Source organism: Mchenga conophoros, linkage group LG17 (genome assembly GCF_057382185.1).
Source record: "Mchenga conophoros isolate Kocher_MC1m ecotype Shallow Benthic linkage group LG17, M_conophoros_male_GT1.1, whole genome shotgun sequence".
Classification (NCBI taxonomy): Eukaryota; Metazoa; Chordata; class Actinopteri; order Cichliformes; family Cichlidae; genus Mchenga; species Mchenga conophoros.
In genome coordinates, this window is record NC_140542.1 from 18,282,636 (window position 1) to 18,306,201 (window position 23,566).

The 23,566-nt window shown below is 43.3% G+C and overlaps 1 protein-coding gene across 3 annotated transcripts in view; it reads right to left on the reverse strand.

The window, feature by feature from the left end:
- phf21b (PHD finger protein 21B) overlaps positions 1–15,592 on the reverse strand; it is an 88,534-nt gene extending 72,942 nt beyond the window's left edge. For 2 of the 3 annotated variants that reach the window (XM_085251895.1, XM_085251894.1), the window contains exon 1: positions 14,845–15,140. In XM_085251895.1, the coding sequence (XP_085108021.1) occupies positions 14,845–14,928 (84 nt within the window). In that variant the 5' untranslated portion in view covers positions 14,929–15,140. Of the gene's footprint in view, positions 1–14,844; positions 15,141–15,198 lie in introns of those variants that run through there. The other variant, XM_085251896.1, reaches the window with a different exon arrangement.
- Positions 15,593–23,566: the final 7,974 nt, after the last annotated feature.

The window sequence follows — 23,566 nt, forward strand, 5'->3', positions numbered from 1 at the left end:
TTTGATGATAAACTGAGCCTTGTGGCCGGCCTGGCTGCTGACTGTGCACAGCGTCAGCCGGTAAGCCGCTCGCCGAGGCCTCAACCGGCCTGGCCGTGCCGTCAGGTTATCAACAGCGAGCCGAACTGGAAAACCTTATCAAGGGAAAAAGTCAATACCGTCGCCTCTCCTGATGCTGTGCCCTTTACAGGAAAGAAAAATGATTCAACGAGGACCTGATTCTAATCTCCGTGGAAAGAAGTCCTTTAAATTGCAGCTTTCAAGGTGAGTTCACACTCTGCAGGTTGCGTCTGTGGGTAAACAGCAGGACGAGTGGGTCCAGCTCTCTGATATCTGCTTGTAATTTCTCTAAAACAAAGCAGGCTATTGTGGTAGCTTTATTAAAACTTTAACAGAGATTCATGTAGGGTGAAGCTAAACTGACACCAAACTGCGGCAGAATAAAAAAGAAAAAGAATTTAAGACATTTCGGGCTGGCCCCGGGGCAGATCAGTGTAAAGAAGGCTGACATTTAATAAGAGAAATGTATTGGCAATGAATGAGATTTATTTATTTATGCATTTTTCATGTTGGTCTGATTTAAAGCTGCGGTTCATAATTTATTCAAATAAGATGGGAGAGAAGGTTAGAAACCCTGACCTGCGATAAAACACACGGATGAGCTCCTTTCGTTTGTGAAAATTTCTCGTTCTCGTTATTTGACTGTTAGTTTTATTTTTTGAGACTGTTACATGTTATATTTGAAGTTTTTGCTACTCTAACGCAGGAATTTTTCACTAGATCAAATTTTTGTCTTTCATGTCCTGAGCTTCTGCTGGAAGAATTTCTTCCTTCCCACCATCATTATCTTATTTGGGGAGTTTTCTCTCCAACATTGTAGAGTCTAATCACCTGTTGTTGTGAAGTGGCATTATACACATGAAATTGACTGAATTTGGTCCTGGTTATTAACTCATAATGAATCATAACGGTCTTTTGTCTTGTTGAATGGTTGAATATTCACTAATAAAGCTCATAGAGCCCAAAACGATCCAAGCCCAAACCTTCAGTTCTATATTGTTGCCTCCAGTGTCTCAGCGAACCTTAAAACAGAGCTCAAACCTGCAAGTTACTTTCAAATCTTCAGAAAAGTCAGATTTTCTCATCATATAGCATGAAGTCTGATGGGACTCGTTTCCTGTCTTCGCGGCAGGAAGTCATGAGGACACAAAAGTGAAAGCAGAGAGGAAGAGGTCAGTCGCTGACGAGCTCAGTCCGCCGACTGACAGACGAGCAGTGACTCAAACCTGAACTGTGATCTCTTATGCATGAAAGCACTCCCGTGTCAGGGAATCTGCTCGTGCCTCATCGTTCGCCTCAGAGAGACATTATTCATCGCGTCGGTCAGCTGGACGGCCAACACGAGGAGGACGCGAGTGGGAGGAAGAGAGTGGCTGAATACGAACCACGGGAATGTGACCACAACAAACAGACACATGAGCGAACGTCTGACTCAGAGGAGTTATAAAAACCTTTAAGTTTTAACCTTCCCACCCTCTCAGATAAAACCTTTTTATCTGCTGGTCTGGACGCACAAAAGTGAGGGCAGAGGACGGCGATAAAACGCCACAATAGTGAGGGCTGAGAAGTGTGAGGGAGTTCATTAAAGGAGAGGAAAACCAGTAAGCGAGGCTTTTGTCCCGACAGCAGAGATCATTAACTGACCTCAGACAGGCCGACGGCACTGCACGCTCTCCACACGCTTTACCCTGAACCACTTCCTGTGAACCAGCACTTCCTGTCAGGTGCAGAAACTTGAGAGCTTTGAGTTCCACGCTGGACATTTTTGTTGCACTTCAGCTGCAACCCTATCAGCCTGCAGCTTTACGTTCATACTACGAAAATATTCAAGGTGTGAAGATAAACTGTGCATAGCTCATTAAATACGCTGCAGTTATTGTACACATGAGAGCTGACCTGCAGTCTTCCTGGACACTTTTACCACCGGGGTTAAACTGACCAGGTTTCTAGTCTAGGGAAGATCCCAACACTGAGCTGTGATCCACGCTGTGCTGATGGCGTTTTAAGGCCTGAAACGCAGCTCCAAAGTCTTCACAGACACTTGCTGATGGATAAATGCCTGCTGCAGGGATCAAACAGGTAAACATGAAACATATTTATAAAGCTAAGGTGTCCACTGGTTGGCTGACAGCTTTGCATTACCATGCAGCACCACTGATGAAGACTTTGGTGTCATTTTGCAAAAAACATGACTTTTATTTCCAAACAAAAGTCTGCATTTTAAAATACAAGCCAAGTGCATTGATTTTATTTAACGGATGTTGTCATAGCTGTAAGGCCTGCTGTGAACCTCTTACCCTCATAAAAAAAAAAAAAAAAAAGCACAGGTGTATGTTTGTTAAGCCAGATTTACCTCTCTGACCTCCTGAAGCAGGTACATATGGGTGATATTTCACGTCGAAGCTGCAACAGTTAATTTCAGAGCGGCGTGAAATCGAGCAATGATTCGGGGCTGAAAGTGCCGCCACCACAAAGGCCAGCAGAGCTCGCTCATAAACAAACGAGCAGATTACAGAGCTGCTGCCGCTTTGTCTCCGCTACACAAACACAAATCCTCAAAACAGAAGAAGAGGCTCGCAGCGCGACGCGGGGAGGCAATTTCTGAATTATTACAGTGATTTTCACGGTTTTCTGAGCCTGATAATCCGAGCTCCGTGGCGCCTCAGTGCACGACTCTCTGGATTCCCAAAGGCCGACTGACAGAGCTGAGGGACATCTCCACCCGCCACCTTCAAAAGTCACCACAGAAGAAGAGAAAAATCACCACGTTTAATAATGTGTTTACACTGATTATGAGCATGTAAACTTTTATTAATGTTCAACTTTACTGTGGCAGAGAACTATTTAAATCCTGTGATCTAACTGTGTCTAAATTTAGCTTAATGGAAGTCACAGTATCATTTGAAAAGGCAACAAACTCAGATAAAATGTGAAAATGCCAGAAAATAAATATTTTAAAGCATAAAGAGACCTTGTGTTAACATAACGTCATATTGTTATACTAATAAAACTCTTCCTTTAAAAAAAAAAAAAAAAAGATGGAAAAAGTGAAAAAAATGATCCTTTTATTTAAAAGTATAGTTAGATCATGATCTTAGTCACCAGAAAAGTTCAAATAATATCAAATAAATATTCACACACTTCTGAAGGATGTGTGCTCCCATCACTTCTTCAGCATTTCAGATACATTCGACCACATCAGCCGCTAGCAGACTGAAGATTCACCTGCTCTATAAATAAGAACAGCACAGCCGAGTCTACAAAATGACATCTGACCTGAACACACCACATACCTTGCTGGCTAAGAGCTATAAGGTCTGTAAGAGTCTCAGACTGTTCATATATAAAACAAACAGTAGCAGCCCCAGTACTGAACCCTGGGGAACGCCTTCAGTTACATTAAACAAGCTGGAAGTGATTCATTCTGTCTGTACACACTGACATCTGCCCGATAAATCATTCCCAAACCAAGTCTGTGCTTTACAGCTGCAGGATCCACTCTGTGAGATGCCTTAAAAAAAGGCCACATGCCACTGCTTGTTGATTGTTTTATCGATAAAATCATTCAGCACTTTTAAGACCGCTGTAGTTTTGATTGTTCCTGACACTGAGTGGGAGCTCAGAGAATACATGCTAACAGACAGGAGCTAGAGTTTCCTTAACAGGAGAGGATGGTAGCCGCTTAAACCTGAAGGATCTCCATCTTCACACTGGCAGTGCAATAAAAATCAGCCAAATCATCAGAATGGCTAGAAAAAGATATAATACAACAAAATAACCCTTTATTGTCATTGTACATGTGCAATGAAATTATGGTGGTGTAACCTTTCATTACAAATTTAATGGTTAATAATGCAGGACATGCACTTTTGAGAAAACTGTATATATAAGAAGTATATTTGCAAGAAAAGTCCCACAAGCAACTGATTATAATGATAAGAAAGGATCCATCTATGATTTCCTCCAGCTCTGTAAACTAGAAATCACTGCATTTGTTGTTGTTGTTGTTGTAGTAAAGTAATCGATCGGTTGCATGATGAAACACAAATACTGCATTTTTTCACAGAGGAAAAAACACGGCTGCAATCTGCTCCATCTGATTGGATCAAAGAAGCCAGATCGAGAAACAGTGACAGTTTCTTGGATTCACTTCCACCATGTCTCGCAGTAGAACAGCTTAACGTGGAAGATGTTTTTCATATCTCAGCAGCAGGCTTAAAACTCTGAAATAGTTTTGATAGAATCGGATATTTTCGGACGATCGATGGGCACGTCTCCGCTCCGGCCACTCTCTCATCACACAACAGGAAAAAGCAGGCAACAGTAGCTTCCTTCTCCTGCAGAGTGCACACACTTCATACAGCTACAGTACAGCATGGAGCACTCACCTCATGCTCAGCACTCATATCGATCCCTCCCAGTTTATCCAAACTTTCCCCTCGTTACGATTTCCTCTCCGTTCAGCTCCAAACAACAAATAAAGCTACAGAAAGATGGACTTTCTGAATCTACAGATTCAAGGTTACTGAGGGTCACTCAGGAGGCAGAAAGAGTTCACCTCACAGTAAACAACAAAAACTCGTCTGCAGGACAGAAAAAGAGCAAAAGTCTGGGTGAACTGTTGTCAGGGTGTAATTCACCATAAAGCATTTAATACCAGTCAAAGTCAGAGAGACTCTGAGTCCTCGAACATAAATCAGGGAGAAAGAGGCCGGTGAATCCGGCCACCGAGCTCAGACCTGGTTTAAAAAGCTGGCCCTTCAGACAGATCTGCATGCTACCTGTAACAGCTCCACATGCATGAAGCTGAGATTCTAACGTGGTCCATGAGAGCCTGCTTTCATGTGTGCACCACCTGTAAAACCAAAAGAGCTCAGATGTGTGTTTTGGTTTTACAGTGCGAGTCATGAGAAAAGAAAACATCTTTCCATTACGTCCTGCCACCGCATGCAGAGAGATGACAGAGTGCTGTGGCGAGGGAAACAGCAGCGCGGCAGTCAACACGGGTTAATTCATCGCAGCCTCTCGCCTCCCGCCGCATCAGCACTTTTCTCTGGAAATCGCTGTTTGCTGCTCTGTAATAAGGAGCTGTCACTCGGATGGAGGGCCGAGCGCCTGCAGCAGGTGATCTGCAACCTGTTTACCAGCCGCACACGGCTCCTCAGACAAAAGCACTGAAATACCTGCCATTAATAACACCTGTGATCAAAAAGGAAGTCAAGTTTTAATTTCACCTTGTGAGAAATAATTTGTGGTTATTTTATTTTGTGCAGCAGATAAAAAAGTATTCCCTTGCAAGACATTACAGTATTTCTATTTGACATGTTTGTAATTCCATGAATAATTACAGACTTTGGATCAGATCACAGTATGTGTTGAATAGCAAGCAGCCTGTAAGGTCCTATGAGATGATGTTTTAATAAGCATGAAGTAAACCTGTCTAAAATGGACAGCGTGTGCAGGAAGTGGAGAGCTTTGTAGTGATTTGAATGAAAGAAAAACTGATTTCCATCTTTCCCTAAACTGTAAGCCGGCTCCTTGAAAGGCCGCCCCAATTTCCTGAATTCCATCTTGTCTTCTTTTCAGGACTTAATGAAGGTAATGCGGCCGAAAAGACGCCGCACAAACCGGCCGATCTCCACTTTCTGAAGCAGAATTAATCAAAACAAAGCTGGCGGCCCCGGTCCCGTCTGAAGGTATGTGATACACCCGGGTAAAGAACAGCCCTGCCCTCCCTCTGGAGGAGTCATCACAGGCTTTCCTGCCATGTTGCTCTTAATTAAAGCCGAGCGTGCCTTCCAGGAATGATTAAAACGAGTCTGCAAACAAAAAAGGGGACAATTTGCCGCTGCGACAGCACGGGGACAAACGAGAGCAGATTTACGCTCCTCTGAGACTCAACAGGGATCTGCTGCTTCGTGAGGCTGATATGTGGATGCCCTTTGGTTGTTATCCTATCAGCCTGAATACACACACACACACACACACACACACACACACACACACACACACACACACACACACACACACACACACACACACACACACACACACACACACACACACACACACACACACACACACGTCTCAAAAGTCAACTATGAGGATTTAAAGCTGCAAAACCACAAATTATATGAGCACAGATCAAACAGAAAGAGCTTAGCTAAAGGAAGTGTCCACATAATCAATGATGCCTTTTAAAACTTCAAAATAAGAGCATGAGAAGCACCAATATTTGCTGCATCACAAAGTAATTTGTCGGGTGCTTCTGAGACACATTTTACCTGCTATTAAAGCTAACAGGGACAAAAAGTCCTGGATGTTTGAAAACTTCATGACAAACATGAAGTACCGAGTCCTCCTCAATTGTCATAAGTTTCAGAAACTCAAATAAGGAAGGTGGAGATTGGGTCTACTATGGTTTCCATTAGGACTGGATTTTTGAAGTTCACTGTTCAATCTAATCAAAATGACCTTCACAAGATCTGACTCCAAGTATCTTATTTTGTCTGACCGTTAGTTTGAAACTCACAGATGTTCAGTTTGTTCGCTCAATGGATGAAATTTTTTTTTTTTTAAAGGTTTTATGGACCTTTCAGCAGCCCAGACTCAAGAACCTTTGAACTTTGTATAAATACACCTCTTATTCACACCTCATCAAAAATCTCCATCACATGTTCCCAGAGTCAAAGGTGACAGCTGTGGATAATTAAAAGATTTCCAAGGATGTATCACCAATGCTTCATGGAGTTGTGGATGGTCAAACCTTTATGAATTCTCAAAGGATTTCTTGAACGCTCAGCTTTAACTATAGACAGAGAGAGTAAGCGGTCCATTTTTTCAGCTTCAGGACAAATAATTCAATCTGTAGGCTTAACCATGAAATGTGCAAATTCAGTCTAGATGGCGTCCACAGCAAACAGAATTGCTACTGTTTTTTTGGTTTTTTTGAAAGACGAGTTTTGGATTGTTTGTGGCACAAAATCAGATCTAAAATCACAAGGTTGAAAATGGGAACTCGTGATGCGTCCCTAAGTTTACAGTCCAATGAAAAGCTAATGACGTTCCGAGAAGAAACAGAACACAGTGGGAGTTTTAAGCATAAGATGAAAAACAGAGCAGTGGTTTTAATTCATCTGCTGCAATAACAAACTGAAGATCTGAGGTCTGAATTCTGGAAACCTGTGACAGCCAAAATAGTCATCATTGTGATTATCGTGATTGGCTGCAGCTGTCTGATTGAAAAACAGAGCTGTCAGTCACTTCCTGTCCCTCTCTCTAAAAGTGAGATGCTCTCTGTGGTAGCCATGCCTGTGAAATCGGCTCCTTAGTTTTCTCTAACCTGTTCAAGGTGATGGGACCCAGGTGTGTCCCAGCATGCACCAAGGTACCCTGGACAGGTCTCCAGCCCGGACGCTCCCGATCATACTGACGGATAAGTTAGCATCCTGCATTGGAACATCAGACTGAAGCACTTCCTGCTGAGGTGCTCAGTCTGAAATACATCACCGGGTTTAGTGTTTGAGCAGAAGAAGCAGAAGAAGGAGGGCCTAAAGGTGTCAGTGTGGAGAGGACACATCAGGAGGAAAAGTGAGGGGGTAACTGAGACGTGAGCTTTGGGCTGAGTTGGGCTTTAAACGGAGGACCTGGCTGATATTTTAGGGGAATCGAGTAAGCGTTTAATCCCTCATAATCCTTTGTTTGTATTTTTAAGATCATCACCTGCTGGCAGATCAATGCAGCGCACCAAAAACTATTATATTTACTTCTGTATAATAAAGAAGGGAACATTTCAAGTAAAGTACTTTTACATTTTAAGAATGTGCTGCTTTTTTGTACCGCTGCACATCGAGGCCGTGAAGGTAATTATCCAATCAAGGTTTCCTAAGACGTACAAGCAAAAAGAAAGGAGGGCAAAGTTATTAAAAACAAAAAACAAAAAAAAAAACTATAGATTGGCCTCAACAGAGAAAAGCCTGTCCTTTACACCAGTCTGCTTTGTTAAACCACGGTTAGTCCAGCAGAAATCCCTAAACCTTTACACGGCTTAATCAGCCCTGCAGAAGCTGGTAATGAGCCGCTGAGGGATTAGACCCCCGAGTTTGTTTTCAGATGCTGGGAAAGATCTCCTGCTCGCTGGTACAACCACGATGAGGAAAAATGGAGGGTACCGCTCCCTGAAATCCGGATGGATGGACGGACGTCATGGCCCGCCTCTGGCCCACGCTCTCCAATGTCCAGCTAATGAGCAGAGCTGAAGTCTGACTCAGTATACCAGGCTGACCTCTGACCCTCACTGACTAATCTATGTGCAAAACTGAAATAAGTGAATACCAAGGAGGCAGAGTCTTTAAACGGCTGTAAACTGTTTCTGAGGTAAGCAGGCAGTTTTTAACACCTGCCTCTCTGTATTTACCCCATCACTATTTCCCCACCTTCAGCCACGTCTCATGGCTCTAATCACCCCACCGCTGCCTCACTAACCAGCTCCAAAAGTCTCAGCTGATTTTCACTGATTTCAATGAAAAATGAGCAAAGAACAGACTCCACAGCAGGTGGGCCTGATTTCTTATCTGATCTTAGACACCCCCCGGGGCCAAATCTGCCTTTATGCTCTTATTATTTCCATTTTATGTCCATATGTTGCTTATTTACAGATTAATCAGTGTAATCTTGTAATTAGACAGTAAACCAGAGTTTAGACTGGATCATAAAGGCCTTTGGGTGGGTGACAGAACTACACTGAAGGCGATGAGTCCTCCTGTTGTTCTGAGTACTTGGTAAATAAATTCTTCTCGGCTGACTGCCTGTTGTTGGTTTTTTAATACCTCCTCATTTGCTTTGCTTGTAAAATCTTACTTTTAATTAGTAACTTGTATGAACAGCTGCTGATCTGAGGACTTAAATGCAATACTTGGGTAAATATACTTGACACACTTTAGTAGTCTTACTAGTACCAGTATGGACAGTAAAAACTTGATCTTTACATACACTGGGAGCTGCTTAATGTCAAAAACCCTTCTCTTTTTTTTTGTTTTTAAACATTTTTAGTGGAAGTGATGAAAAAAAAAAGTTGCATATATATAACCTGACTGTTTATTACAGAACTGAGATTCAAAGCCCCAAAGAGTCCTTGAGAGACAAAACTCAGCTGACATGAAAGCTGCACGTTTGTATCCACAAGTTTAATCTGAGCGTAGCACTAACACACTCCGGATTACTGAGACGCTCCTGCATGCACACACCTGCTCTTCACAAACCAGGTTACTACAGCGCATGATGACCGATTTCTGAGTAACCTGGTTTCGTATGAGCGAGTAAACACAGTGACTGCCGTCCCACAGAGCGGCACACAAAGCAAACAGAGCAGCTGCTCACAGCTGGAGGAGAGAGCAGAGAGTGTGCAGCAGCAGCTCACACAAGCAGACGGTCAGGGTTGATTTTCTGCTGAAATCTACTTTAAAAAGCAGCAGAAATGACTTCAGCATGCATCACAAACATGAACCAGGATACACCAAAAAGCACAAAACAAAACAAAAAGCTGGCGACCTTTAGATTTCAGCTCTTCTCGTGGTTATGGAGCAGGAGGTGATCACTCCTGCTAAATAACACTGTCCTGTTTTAGAGTTATCAGAATCCTGGAGGCTCAGCAGCGATCACAGTGTACAAAGTTAAATAAATGATCATTTTTTATTCTGTGAAGTTTAAGCACCTCATCTGCCCACCTGCTTCATTTAGAGTCGTCAAATCTCACTCGAAACCTTATGACACACGCCTGAGGCTGCATGACGTTTCCTGTTTCCACGCTGACCTCGACTCTGGAAGCATTTTAGTGAAAACAAACACAAACACATTACTGGTCGCATGACAATGATGTCAGCACAAACAGATACTGCTTACATCATTGTCACTGGAACTACAGACATGAACCTTCTCCTACTGGAGGTCTCTTCCTGCTAAAAAGTAGTTCTTCCTCCCCACAGTCACCAAGTGCTGCTCGATTATTGGAGGGTTTTTTCTAATACTGTGTCGTCTTTACAATATGAGGAGACCATGAGGAGACTGTAGTCGTGACTTGGTGCTACATAAGTAAAAGCAGCTTCAAGTTGGTGATGAGTATTGCAGATGCTGAGAGTGAGTTGTACGAGCTCGGAGGCTACAGAAGTCTTATCCTTCCAGTGTAGGCCGAGATAACCTCAAGCCAGGACAACATGCTGATGTCATTATCTCAGCTATAAATGCAAACATCAGCTCAGCAGCATTTCTCTGAAGCACGTTTACACTAAAGGCTGCAAACATGGATGGCCTTTGAATGTTAAAGATTCAGCCACTGCTGCGTTGGTTCATTGGAGCCAATACCTATCAGGACGACAGGTAAACTTAGTAAACTCTATATTGAACACTTAAAGGAGAGGTTCGCGTGGAAGATTTCCACTTTAAAAATAAAAGTTTACGTCACAGACTTAAACCATGTCTGGGAAATCAGTCCAGTGTTGTTTAGAAACAAACTGTGACTGTTTGGAAGCCTGATGAGGCTCAAGGGGAACAATTTTCAAAGGCCCAAAATGCAATTTTCTTATGGCTGAGGGTCAGGGATGCTTATTTTTGATGATGGCTGAGACCTCACAGAGTTCACCCAGTAGAAACAGCTGACAGCTTGTCAGGTTGTAAAGATGTTCATTTCCGCTGTAAGGTTTTAACCCTGGGCATCTGTGGGACTGACTCACTGCTGCCTCTGCTGAACGTCAGAGGAACAGTTGATGCTTCAGTGATGTCCTCTAACCTCACTGATCAACATGAGGTCATTCCAGCGTCACCCATCATCTTTAAAAAGCACACCATCCAGCAGTAGCCAATCAGAGGGCTGCATTCACACAAACACATTTCGATGAAAGCAGCCTTCCTCGCCCCCCTCTTCATCACATACATATATCTGTGCAGCTGCAGCCATGTGAAACTTTTTAAAAAGCCTTAATGACGCTCGCACACGGTTAAAGTGAGATGTAACCATGGTTACAGATGATGGCTTTGGTGTGGTCTTTGTTTCACTTCCAGCACAGAAATGGGACAAACATTAAAAACACACGTCTGATGGGCTCCGCCTGACGAGACCGCCATGACGCAACAGGGAGCAAGCAGAGCGGCAACGAATCAGTGAAGTCATTTTCTTTCCAGCACCAGCCAGGTGAAAGGTGGGCACGTCAGCCGAGGAGAGACGCTCACACTCACAGCACCACTTTCACCTTTTCTGCTTCAATTTATTTATGAAAAAAATAAATAAATCAAAAACTAAGCAGGTGATTCACTTCCTTGCAAGGTACATCGCCATGGCAACATTAAGCTGCAGACTTAACCTGCTCCAGATAAGAGATCAACAGGTATACACATTGCCTAGCGACCAATCAAATCAAAGATCCTGCAGTCAGTGCGCCTCCCTGACTTTACGGTTTTATTGTTTGGTTTTATTTTTTTGTTCTTTTCTCACTCGCCATCAACACACAGCGCACACTAATGTAAGGCCATCATCAGCCTATGTCAATGCACCACAACTAAACACTAGAGATACACTTAATGTTCAGTATTAAACTTTCAAGATGTGAATGTGAGAAGTAACCCACTGTGTGTGATAAACATGATGAGGATTGGGTACATGGAATCATACCTGTCGAGCATCATCTGGTGCTGGATCTTTAATGTGTGTGAAAGCATTCAGCTGGACTGATTTAAAGAGGTTCTACAGACATCCAGCCCTGCTGTCACAGATCACGCCACGTCTATTGTCATCAGTCTGTGCTCACCTGAGCTCCACATCCACAGACACACAGATTTACCTTCAGACACCTGAGCGAGCTCCACCTGCTTCTACGCAAGGTGAGGAACACGCCTGAAACCAGCCCGACCTTTAAGAAAATTCAAAACAGCAGAGACCTGAGCGTTTACATCATCCCAATTTCGAAATGAACTTAAAGAAGAAACGTTTCATACAAATAAAATCACTGAGCGGGTCTAAAACTGTGGGCCTGGGCCCCACTGATGGGGCACGAAACCACTGGAGGTTCAACATGGATCCTTTTTTTATTACTGAGAATAAATGATAAAAAAGATTTAATGATGATTTAAAAAATGATTTCATATGAAACTATAATTACAGATGCATTTTCTTTTAATGCTATCTACTCTTAACTTCCTGTTGACTATAGAGGTGCTTTTGTACTAACTTGCATGATCATAACCACAGTTACTTTGGCCAAGACTGAGATCAGACTTTGGAAAACTGAGACTTCTCCAAACTTTAAAAGAAAAAGAAGAAACTAATCAGATTTCCTTGAACTTTAATTCTAAATCAGCTGAATAAACTAAATGAATAGATGAATGTGAAGCGAGCTAAAGCTGCCTTTATAGGGGACCAGACGACAGGATGTGCTGGAGCAGCGGTCCCCAACCCCCGGGCCTCGGACTGGTACCGGTCCGTCAGTCGTTTGGTACTGGGCCGCAAGAGTTGAAGCTCAGATGTGAAATGTATAGTTTTCAGGGGTTTTATCGGTTTTCAGCGTTATTTTGTTATCGTTTTTATCGTTAACTCGGTTTTCCTGGGTCTTTTCACGTGTGTTATGAATAAATTTTCTTTTTTTCGGTACCAGTACTAGTTTTATTTGTTGTATTTATCCGCGACACCTTAAAGGCCGGTCCGTGAAAATATTGTCGGGCATAAACCGGTCCGTGGCGCAAAAAAGGTTGGAGACCGCTGTGCTAAAGGCCTCTGAGGGATTGTGTAAACGATATCTGCCTGAAATACCAGAAACAACACTTCCAAACACAAAAACAGCTCTCGGCTCCATCACACCTCATCCTTCTTCAAACATCAGCTGCACCTGCTCAGTCTGTGATCCAGGCCCTTCCAGTCAAGGCTTTTAAAGAACTTTTTCAGGACCTGAAGCTGTTTAATCAACATCATATGCACAATTTACTACCACATCATGTTACAGCCCTAAACTTTAATCGTGAGTGTTAAACATTAAGTATAGCAAATAAATCACAACTTGAAGATGATCCTGGCATCACATGTAGGTGAAAGTAGAGCATTCAGGTGCCTCACAGACACCTCCACCGTCCTACATGCTGATACCAGCCTTCAAAACTTACCCAGAATGCACTTTGTGAAGGAAACAGATCAAACACCAGTGTTGGTTTCTGCTCCTCCATGTCACATATCAAACTGCAGTTTATTCAGACTGTGATGGATCCTCACTGAAGGTCACAGTTCTTCAGATGGAAACTCTCACAGTGGGATAAAACTGATCTTAAAAATGTGTTGTTATTTTTTTTTGGTGTAGATATGAAGTTATGAGGGCTCAAAAATGCTGTAATAATAAATAAAGAGCTCTGAATGTTTGCACTTTGAAGGTAAGCTGTGACATGCCTTCATCAAACACATTAAAGCTGGTTCTGGGGCGCCGTGGAGAAAGTTCTCTCAAATTTTTGCTTCAAATATTTGTGGATATCGAAGCCTTTCCTCCGACGCTCCTCACAAACATCCACCTTTAGGCCTCAAACCACGACCCTGAAATGACCTCCAGGGCTTTTCCTTTTACCTCTCTAACCCCCACCCTCCTGCTCGGCTGTGAGTTCATGTTATTTCTGTAAATGTAGATAAATGTGTTTAGACGTGTGCATGGAGGATTGAAGGCCGCTGTGTTTTAAGGAGGAAACATAAAGGTCACTAAAAAGAGAGAAAGAGGAGCGTGGTAATTAAAAACATCGGTGTGCCGTGCTGACTGAGCTTTCTGTCGCTGCCTCCCCTCCCCCTGCTCCTCCACACCAAAAACAGCATCAAAGCAATCAAAATGGTAATGTTAGGCATGAATGGGGCCCATCCCCCCTTTACTCCACCACCTCCTCCTCCTGCCTGAAACTCTGCAGACTTTTTTTCCTCTTCAGCTAGAGGAGGGGGAGGAAGAGGAAAAGGAGGAGTAGGAGGGGGGCAGGAGGTAGTAACCCCCCCCCCCCCCTTTTTTTTCCTCTCAAAATGGAAGCTTCCACTACCAAACTAAAGAAGAAGATGGATTAGTTAAAGTTTACCAGCAGCCAATCAGGAGCTGAGGAAGCTGCACTGTGTAGGAAATAAAGTGAGACACAAACAGAAGAGAAAGAGTGCACGGATGGAGAGCAGCTCCTTCTTCTTCCTCTGATAAATGAGGGGGAAGTTGGGTGCGCTGCTGCCGGGCTGGGACCGGCCGGCGGGGCGGTGCAGCGCCGCGGAGGAGCTCCGAGGAGCTGTCCGCGGTGCTGAACACCATCCAGCCCGGCTCCACGCTCCGCAGCATCCGCCTCAAAGTTAACCAAACATCCGCCACCTCCACATAAAGACCGAGTATTAAAGAAAAGTGAAAGCGAATCAAAGGCACCCTCTGAGGTCATGTGACCAAGAGGGACTAACAGCAGCAGAGTAAACCGTGTCAAATACGCTGAAATTAAACTACTCCATGATGGTTCTGAGAGCTGTGTGAGGTACTCAAAGTCCGGCACAGCTCCTCCATCTGTCCGCCGAGCCGCTCCGCTCTCATCCCCGCTCTCCAGAAACATGTCGACCAACTCAAAATGGACGCTAAAATTCCCCCAACATTACACAACTTTGAGAGGCCGAGCAGGAGCCACTTCCAGCCCGCAGAGCGGGGCAGAGAAGCGGCCCCGGTATGCCCTTCAGAGACCCCCACCCAGCGGGGAAACTTCACGCAGAGCGGGTTTAAGCCGATAAAGTTTCTCACACAGTCCGGCCATAATTACCTGCGGCTGCCGCTTCATCTGCGCCACTACATGCAGGAAAAAGTGCCTCAAGTTAACAAAGCCGCACTCTTTGCACCTCTTCATAAATATTCAGGTCGCGTCCTGATCGCCACACAGCACCAGCAGCAGCACCGCATTATCACCGCTCCACATTCTTGTTGCTCGCAGAAAAACAGCCACGGCAATCAGACAAAGTGCTGCCCAAAGTGCCCTCGGTCAGCGGGACCGGGAAACGGCCGCCGGCGGACATTTTAAGCAGCGAGATGTCGCAGAGTTGCTCCCCGGGAGTGAGCAGCTCTGAGCCCGCTGCTCGGAACGCCACTGAAGGCGAGAACAACACGATGTTTCGTTTACCTGATGACATTGGATCTCTACTTTCAGCGCCTCTTGCAGGCCTTGTAGTTCCATGTTCCGACCAGGAAAGCACTTTTCTCCCACTTTCGACGCGGCCGAGACCAAGTTTGAGTGATTTTAAAGATTTTTTTAAGCGACAATAACAATTGAAAGAAGAACTACTCGGGCTGCAAAGCAAGTTCTCGCTTCTTTTTACAGCCCAGGACTCATCACCCACTTTCCGCCCGTCTTCAAAAGTGCTCCAAACCCGGCGGGAAGAGCTCGGGCTTCGCACGGCTCCTCTCCAGAAGACCACCGAGCGTCGACGGGTCTGACCGGGCAGCCGGGTCGCTTTTCTTTCGCTAATTTTAAGTTGAAAAACGGGGACTATATTTTGTCCGAGTCCGCGGCTTGATTTCACTTTGCCTGGGGAAAAGTTGCGCTTCGGCTGTCAATGGTAATTCTGAAGTTCCCGGATGGAGCAGCGAGAGCAGACCCCCTCCTCCCTGCTTCACTGCGCATGCGCAGTGAGCGGGGGGGTAGTTACAGTCAGGTTTTATGATTAAAAGTCGTGTTTTTACCCCTTTGGTCGCAATAAAACGGCACCTAGTCACACTCTGATGGTTCAGAGAGGTCTAGTTAAAAGAAAAGATAAATAAAAGCTGGTCAATGTGTGAATTACACTGAGCTTTTCACATTCAAACCTAAAGTGCTGGATTGTAAATAAAATTGCTTCATTACAGTCATTACAAAATCTCTAGTTATTCTACAGACTTCAATTATAAATATAACACATATATAACACATGTATAGAAAATCCACATAGATTTAGGATATAAGTTATAAAAAGTTTCTTCAGCTGCAACACTAACAAACTAAAGGCTTACCTAACATCCGAAAATGGTCTTTTATCCACAGGATGCCCACATATAATAATCACTTTAAGCTTAGATACTGTATTTTTATACCATTAAATGAGATTAAAAATAACACACAAAAACTGTGAGCAGCTTTACAGAAAATAAACATAATAAAGCTTTAAAAGTCATAACAGGGCTTTAATATGACAGCTACACCCAGTTCACACAAGCCAACCTGCATCACATGACCCTCACCTGTTTGGAAACTCACAGCAACTTTAGATTTCTCTACTAATAATATCCTAACCCTCATTAATACTTAATGTGCATGATAAATAATATGTAGGCTGTGTCAGCTGCTTCTTTGAGTCATAATGTTTTGATGTTAGGTACCACATGCACAGTTATTTTGTTAATTAAGCTGCATCAGGATACACAATATGAGTAAAAGTCAGAAATGAAAACCTGTTGATTTAATAAAAAATAAACTACACCAAACTCACATTGTGTATGTTTTTGTGATGTAAAGGTTTTGTCATTTTCACACTTAGGCACATCTGCACTGATATTTTTAACACAACAAACAAACACACCAAAATATGTTCACTTAAAGTGGTTGAGTGGAAGGAAAAGAAAGGATGGGTATTTAAAGGCATTAAACAGTAAGTAGTGATGTAAATAGGTTGGATTTGAAGCATTCATAAAAGACTGATTTTTGTTACATGTGACATCAACTATACAAATTAAAACTATTTAAAAAAAAATAAAGATGACTTTAAGTGTGGATATTTATCAAAAATAAACCCAGTGTGGCTTTTTTTCGTGAACACATGTTATTCCTGTCATACATGTGAAATAATGCTTGTTTAAACTCCTGCCCAGCGTCGCAGTGGAGCTGACTCGGGCAGAACAGTCTTTGTGTTGTTTACTCCTTTAACATGGATGCTCTGCAGGTTTAAACATGGCAGCAGCAGCGTTCACTCCACTCTCAACTTCCTGAGACAGAGACGCGAGGGGGGGGGGGGGGGGGTAGCAGAAATGCCCCACAGCAGGACGAACATTCACCCACACCTGCCCCTGTACACTTTCTACCTCGTCACATGAGCACAAAGAGCTCTGCTGGGTTAGTTTCTCCTCACAAATCTGCCCCTTCTCCCCCATTTCTGTCAGTCTGACTCTGGCCCCGCCCCATCTTCCTCCTCCCGCCCTCTGGCCGCAAGCCAAGCTGCGATTGGTCCAGACTGCTTGCAAATAAAAACGGGAGCATGGTTGATGGAGGAAAGCCAATCAGGAGTTGCAAAGGAAAAGCGACAAGAAGGAGAACCAATGAGCGTGAAGGAGGTAGCGGAGGTGGCGGGGCCGCCCCGGCAGTAAGCGTGATGGGAGATGAAAGAGCGGGGATGGCAGCCGGTAACGTCTGAATCCACCGAGAACTCCGGACCCTGAGCTGCACGCGGACTTCAGCTTGTCTCAGACCGACGCTGTGACGCGTCTCTGAGGCGCAGCACCGCGGAGGAGCCGACCCTAGCACCACGGACAGAGGCAGCCGCGTGGGAGGGACTACTTCTTCATGTGCTCTAAGTGTGAGGAGGTTCCGCTCACTGGTCCTCACACAGGCCGCAGAGAAGCCGCAGCACGGAACTGTAACACGGACCTGCCTCTGTCTGCACTTCCGGTCTCCACCAGAGTTGCTCTGAGGGGTCAACAGTCAACTGGGTTTATGACCAAAGGTGGCAGAAACAACAGACACATATTCAGATTTTCTACCGAACTAAAATAATTTTCTGTAATTATAAGCACCGTCTCCAGTTTGATTTGTTTTCCCCCATTATTTTCAACTTTTTCATAGCAGAGACCACAGGTCAAAGTCTAAGTCCTACACATGACAGTTGTTTACAATTAGTTTGTATTACTTATTAATACATTATTCATTCAAAATGCACTCTAAATTAAACTGCTGTGTGAGCTTTAAATAAAGTTCATATTTGGGGATAAAACAGTTGTCTTTGAAAAGTTTGTCCGGTTTATCTGGACAAAAGGCCATAAGAAAGTGACTCTGATTTTTTTATAGCTTTGATGAGGGTATGGCAGCATTTCCATCCAGAGCTGGATTAGTTTTAGAGCACTTATGGTGGGCACGTCAGATCACTGAAGTCAGTCCATCACAAAGATTCCGTGTGTGAAAGTGATGTCACGCTCCCTGCAGCACTCGGAGTCCTGTCACTTACTGATGGAGAGGCCTGCTCATCAGTATGTGCAGGTGTTGCAGCTGACCTCATTTTATTTCATTTCATTTTATTTCTTTTTGGTGGGAGAGTGTGCATACTTGTCACAAAATCATACTTCCTACTGAAGAACAAAATCATGCTGACTCGTGATGATTCGTTTCCATGAACACAAAGACGTAAATGAGTTGTTCACAGTGACACATGCTGATGTTTACAGAGGGGAAAGGAGAAACAAAGAAAGAAAGAAAATAAATCTTCCTCCAGTGTTTAACAAACTGAACCAGAGCAAAATACAGCAGTCATCACTGAAATACACCAGCAAGAACTAAAACAGGACAGGAGATGTTTCCCATCGTAACCACAGAGTCTAGAGGTATTTTGACAATAATTAAAAAGCAGGTGTATATAGTGTCTGATGGTCCATGAAGTAAACAGAGTAGAAGCACCACACCCTTGTGCCGAGCTCAGCGGTGGGGGGGGGGGAGTCTGGTCCTCTAACTGGAACCTGTTCTTCGGCTATCGTCACTATCGCCGTTAGCATGCACTTGAAGTGTGTAACTGTAAAGGTTAAACTTTCTGTTAGATTTTATTAGCTGCCTCTAAAAATAAACAAGTTAAAATAAATAAATAATAATCACTTTTAGACCCACAAATTTAATACTACAAAAGATTGAAAGATTGGTGGCATATGTGTGTGTGTCATTTTTTACATTTGAATATTTTCAATTATAACGTTATTTTTTTCCACATTGACTGGCACTTTACAACAAATACAAATAAAACATATGTTAATTTTTGGAAGAAGGTAAGTATAAATTCTGATCTATAAAATGGTGCATTTTTTACCGCTTAAACGTTTTTATTTATAATATTAAGTATTGGCAAATAAAACTTAAATAATAGTTTTGGTATGAGTTTTCAAACAAAGTAAAGCCAACAAAAATATCTGTCCTGAGACCAGGTGGAGCTCAGACAAGTTTTAATCGGATTTACTGAAAGCTCTCCACCTGTAACAGTCACAGGCAGCATGCAAAATATATGCAGAGCATCACACACTTCTCCAAAAATACTCTGTTTTTGTTGGTTATAATGATGATGATATTCTTACAAAATAAATAGTGTTTAGAAAAAATAATATAATTCGCAAGGCGCCTCCCTCAGACACATTTACTAAGCCCACCTGCTACCTCAGGTATCAGTGGGCTGGTTCAGTGTCAGCAGTGTGGGTGTGGGGAGTTGTGAGTGGGTGTGACCCAGAGGTGTCATCTGTGTGGCCTGGCAGCAGGTCAGCAGGTGAGTTCACATATGTGCAAAGAGTGAATGTTGGCTAATTAACACAAACACATTATTTTCTGTTAGAAATGAAGTAAGCTAGCTAATGCTAGGATACCAGTAAATACTCTTTTCTCTTTTTTAAAACCTCACCTCACCTTTTAATAGAGCCATCCTACCGTTTTACCACTCAGCATCACCTAAGAGCGCACCTGGACCAAACCAAATGAGGAGGGAGGAGGCGGGGTAAGGGGCTGAGTTGTTTTTTATTTTTTGCTGCCAAAAACAAAAGAAAACTAATGCTGGGAAACACACGTGTTTATAAAACAAGCAAACATTATTTTATGGCGATAGGTTAAAAATTTTCATTTAAAAAAGGCTAGTTTATGTTTTGTAGGGCCCCTGTCAGTCATGGGCCCTTACAGTCATCATCACTTTCTGACGTTATTAAGAGGCAAAAAGAGTTTGGGCAGTATTTTTTCTCCTGGATGAGGTAGATTAGACTTGGTGTGGGTTCACGTGTTTCTGTCTGCAAGCCTTTAAAGGAGAATGTGGTGGCAGTTAAGAAAAGGAAGCAGTCTGAAGTTTGCTCTGTGCTTTAACGCAAAGTTTTTGTGCTGCTAAAAGCAAGACGTCATAATGATGTAGATGTTGGATTTGTTGTGGGCCTGTTCCAGTTTACCTGACGGTTCAGGATATTTTTTTAAAGCATAAGTAGATTTGAAATGTAAAAGCTAGCAGCTGCTTGTATAGCTCGCTAATGCCCTGTCAGTTTCCCATCAAAGTCCACAGGTTTATCCACAATAACCAGAAAATGCTGCTGATCTTTCAGGGTGACAAGCTCTAGACTGTTTGTTTTTTTAACAGAACACAAACTCAGCAGAAACTTTAGATTCCAGTTGTTCCACGTCAAACCGAGTTCAGCTTCCTTCCCCAGACAATAGCCAAGACATTATAGTAGATGTTAATACGGGCGATCGTGGCTCAAGAGTTGGGAGTTCGCCTTGTAATCGGAAGGTTGCCGGTTCGAGCCCCGGCTTGGACAGTCTCGGTCGTTGTGTCCTTGGGCAAGACACTTCACCCGTTGCCTACTGGTGGTGGTCAGAGGGCCCGGTGGCGCCAGTGTCCGGCAGCCTCGCCTCTGTCAGTGCGCCCCAGGGTGGCTGTGGCTACAATGTAGCTTGCCATCACCAGTGTGTGAATGGGTGGATGACTGGATATGTAAAGCGCTTTGGGGTCCTTAGGGACTAGTAAGGCGCTATATAAATACAGACCATTTACCATTTAGATGACACTTTTTTAGGTATTAAATTGTGCAAATATTTAGACTTCACTGGGCAAGTACAGAACACCTTGCTTGCCCTGACAAAATGATATTGCTTTTTTGTGACTTTTACCTACATCAACTTCAGCCAGCAAAACCAGCTGCTTCTTCTACACACATGAAAGTTTCTGCTGGGCTTTAACTACACTCCTGACATCTGTTGGAGTTTTTGCCAGTCTAACTGTCCAATCAGCATGAGCATGAGTATCTATGGGGAAAATTAGCTTCACTGTGAGAGAAACTAAACCTTGAATGTCGTACTACAGTTTACGTCAGACACATTATCAATGCTAGATTTTTAAACATTGAAAGTGAAATTAAATAAATATTGGAATTTTTTTTTTTGTCTGGTGGAAAGAATAATTTTAGCTCCATTCGCTCCTGTTTATCTTCGACTGTTTCAGAGCACCACCTGCTGTGCCCCCGGCTGAATTGCAGCTTTCTGCACTCCTGGTTGTAGTTCACAGGCAGCTCACTCCCTTCGTCCGTCCCTCGACACTCGGCTGCCTGCTGATACCCTCCCCCACCCCGGCCAGGTCTGCTACATCAGCTGCTACTTTTCATTTCACGGCTCAGCGGCAAGACTCTTGAAGTCTTCTCTGTGCTTGCTTTACTATTCCAGGCTACTGCAAGTTTTTTAAGCTCCACTCACTCTGAATGGACTCAGACCTGAGATACATGCCGGCTGCTGGTGCTGAGATTTTATTATCAGTCTGCAGGACCACAGCCAGCATGGGAAAAATGTCGAGGTCCAGCTCAGCCCCAGCAGCATTCCCCCCACACCAGTATGTTTCACATTGTCAGTTTAATGTTCACTTCATAAGGCTAGAGCTTTAGTTTGAACAACAATTGTTCTTCGGGTGTCAGTCAAATGAACATAAAGACTCAACAACACAAAGCTCTGCATAAAGAGCATAAAGGATAAAAAAAAACCCCACAAAAAAACATAAAAAGTCCTAAAAAGTTATTACACCAACAAACAGACGCGACACAAAGAGACAACAGAAGAAATACATTGTCACAAAAGAGGTAAGATGGATCCACAAAGACAACTAAGAGAGGCATGGCTGCAAAAGAAATGAAAACTACAAATACATTTACCACAAAGTACAAATAACAGACCCAAATGGGAGGAAACAGACAGAAAAAAATTCAATCATTGCAAAGAAAAATACCACAAAGAAATCCAGAACTGCAAAGCTGTAATTGCACTTGTTTTTCAATTGTTTATGCAAAGTGGCATTAAAAACAAACAAAAAAACTACAGTCAGACCAAGACTGAAACAAACCACTAAGAACAACCTCTGAGAAACACCAGCACATGAGCACAGAGATATATAAAAACGCAAAACATAACAAGAGATTTGAACCATACACTGTATATAAAAGATGGACATAGCCGTGTGACGTCACCAATCATGAAGCCTGGAGCTGAGCGCCACCTTGGAGTTTTGAAACTGGGCGTGACGAGTGTGGCGTCAGTTTCCTGCTCCTCTCCAACTGTGATGGGACCTAAATTTAAAAAAGTAACTTGTTTTATTCAGGCAGACCTGAAACCGGCACCTGAGACCATAAACTCAGACTTCTGTTAAGTCTGACTTCAGAGGAGTCCCTCCCTGCTGGACAATAAATGAGGATTAGCAGTGACTTAAGAGTTTACAAATTCAGTTTGTAAACTTTCATATTCCCCAGAAAAGTCTCAAAAAGCCACACAATTTTTTTTTAATGAGGACTGGGAACCAACTCGGGTTCAGGGACTCCGATTAGCTGAGGTGAAGCCTAGCAGACAGCTAGCAGCTACAGATGTGCCTCCATCACCATCTAGAGCACAGGTGTCGAACTCCAGGCCTCGAGGGCTGGTGTCCTGCAGGTTTTAGATAACAGCCTGGGTCAACAAACCTGAATCAAATGATTAGTTCATTACCAGGCCTCTGGAGAACTTCAAGACATGTTGAGGAGGTAATTTAGACATTTTAATCACCTGTGTTGGATCAAGGACACATCTACCTGCAGGACACCGGCCCTGGAAGCCTGGACTTCGACACCTGTGATCTAGAGCCTCTGCTGGACATAAAAGGTACTATATGTTGGTGCTTCAGTTTTAGTTTACAGCAAACTAACTGGCACAATATTTGCAGACAGTGAATCTTTATAAAAATAATTATTTTTAGTCTTTTAAACCAGTAAAATGAAGATTGTGACTAAAAATAAAAACATTACTTAAAACTTTATGTTAAAACTCATAGTCATAGGTGGATAGCTTCTCTGATAGCCTTTCAGTCTTTAAACATGCAGAAGCTCAAACAGATCTGAACTCAGCTGCATGTTGTGTTTATCTTACAGTCCACCTCAGGCCAGGCTGGGACCGGCCATCTGTCAGCACTGCAAACCCAGTGAAGCCTGGCCGGTCCTGAACCCAGCCAGGCTCATGGCTGACAGGAAGTGTTTAATGGGGAACACTTGGAATCAAACAACCTGCAACAAGCCAGAAACACAATATCAAAACTTTTATTTGGTCTAGATTTGAACATCAGTGTGTGATAATAATCAGACTTAGCCTAAGAGCATTATTGCAGCAAAAACCAGAAGCAGGAGGATTTTTTAGTCCACAAAATCTGCTCTCTGCTCTCTAACACAGTCATGCGACAATGACAGCTCAGAGGCAAACTCATGGGTACTGATAGCTTCTGTCAGCTTTGTTAGGA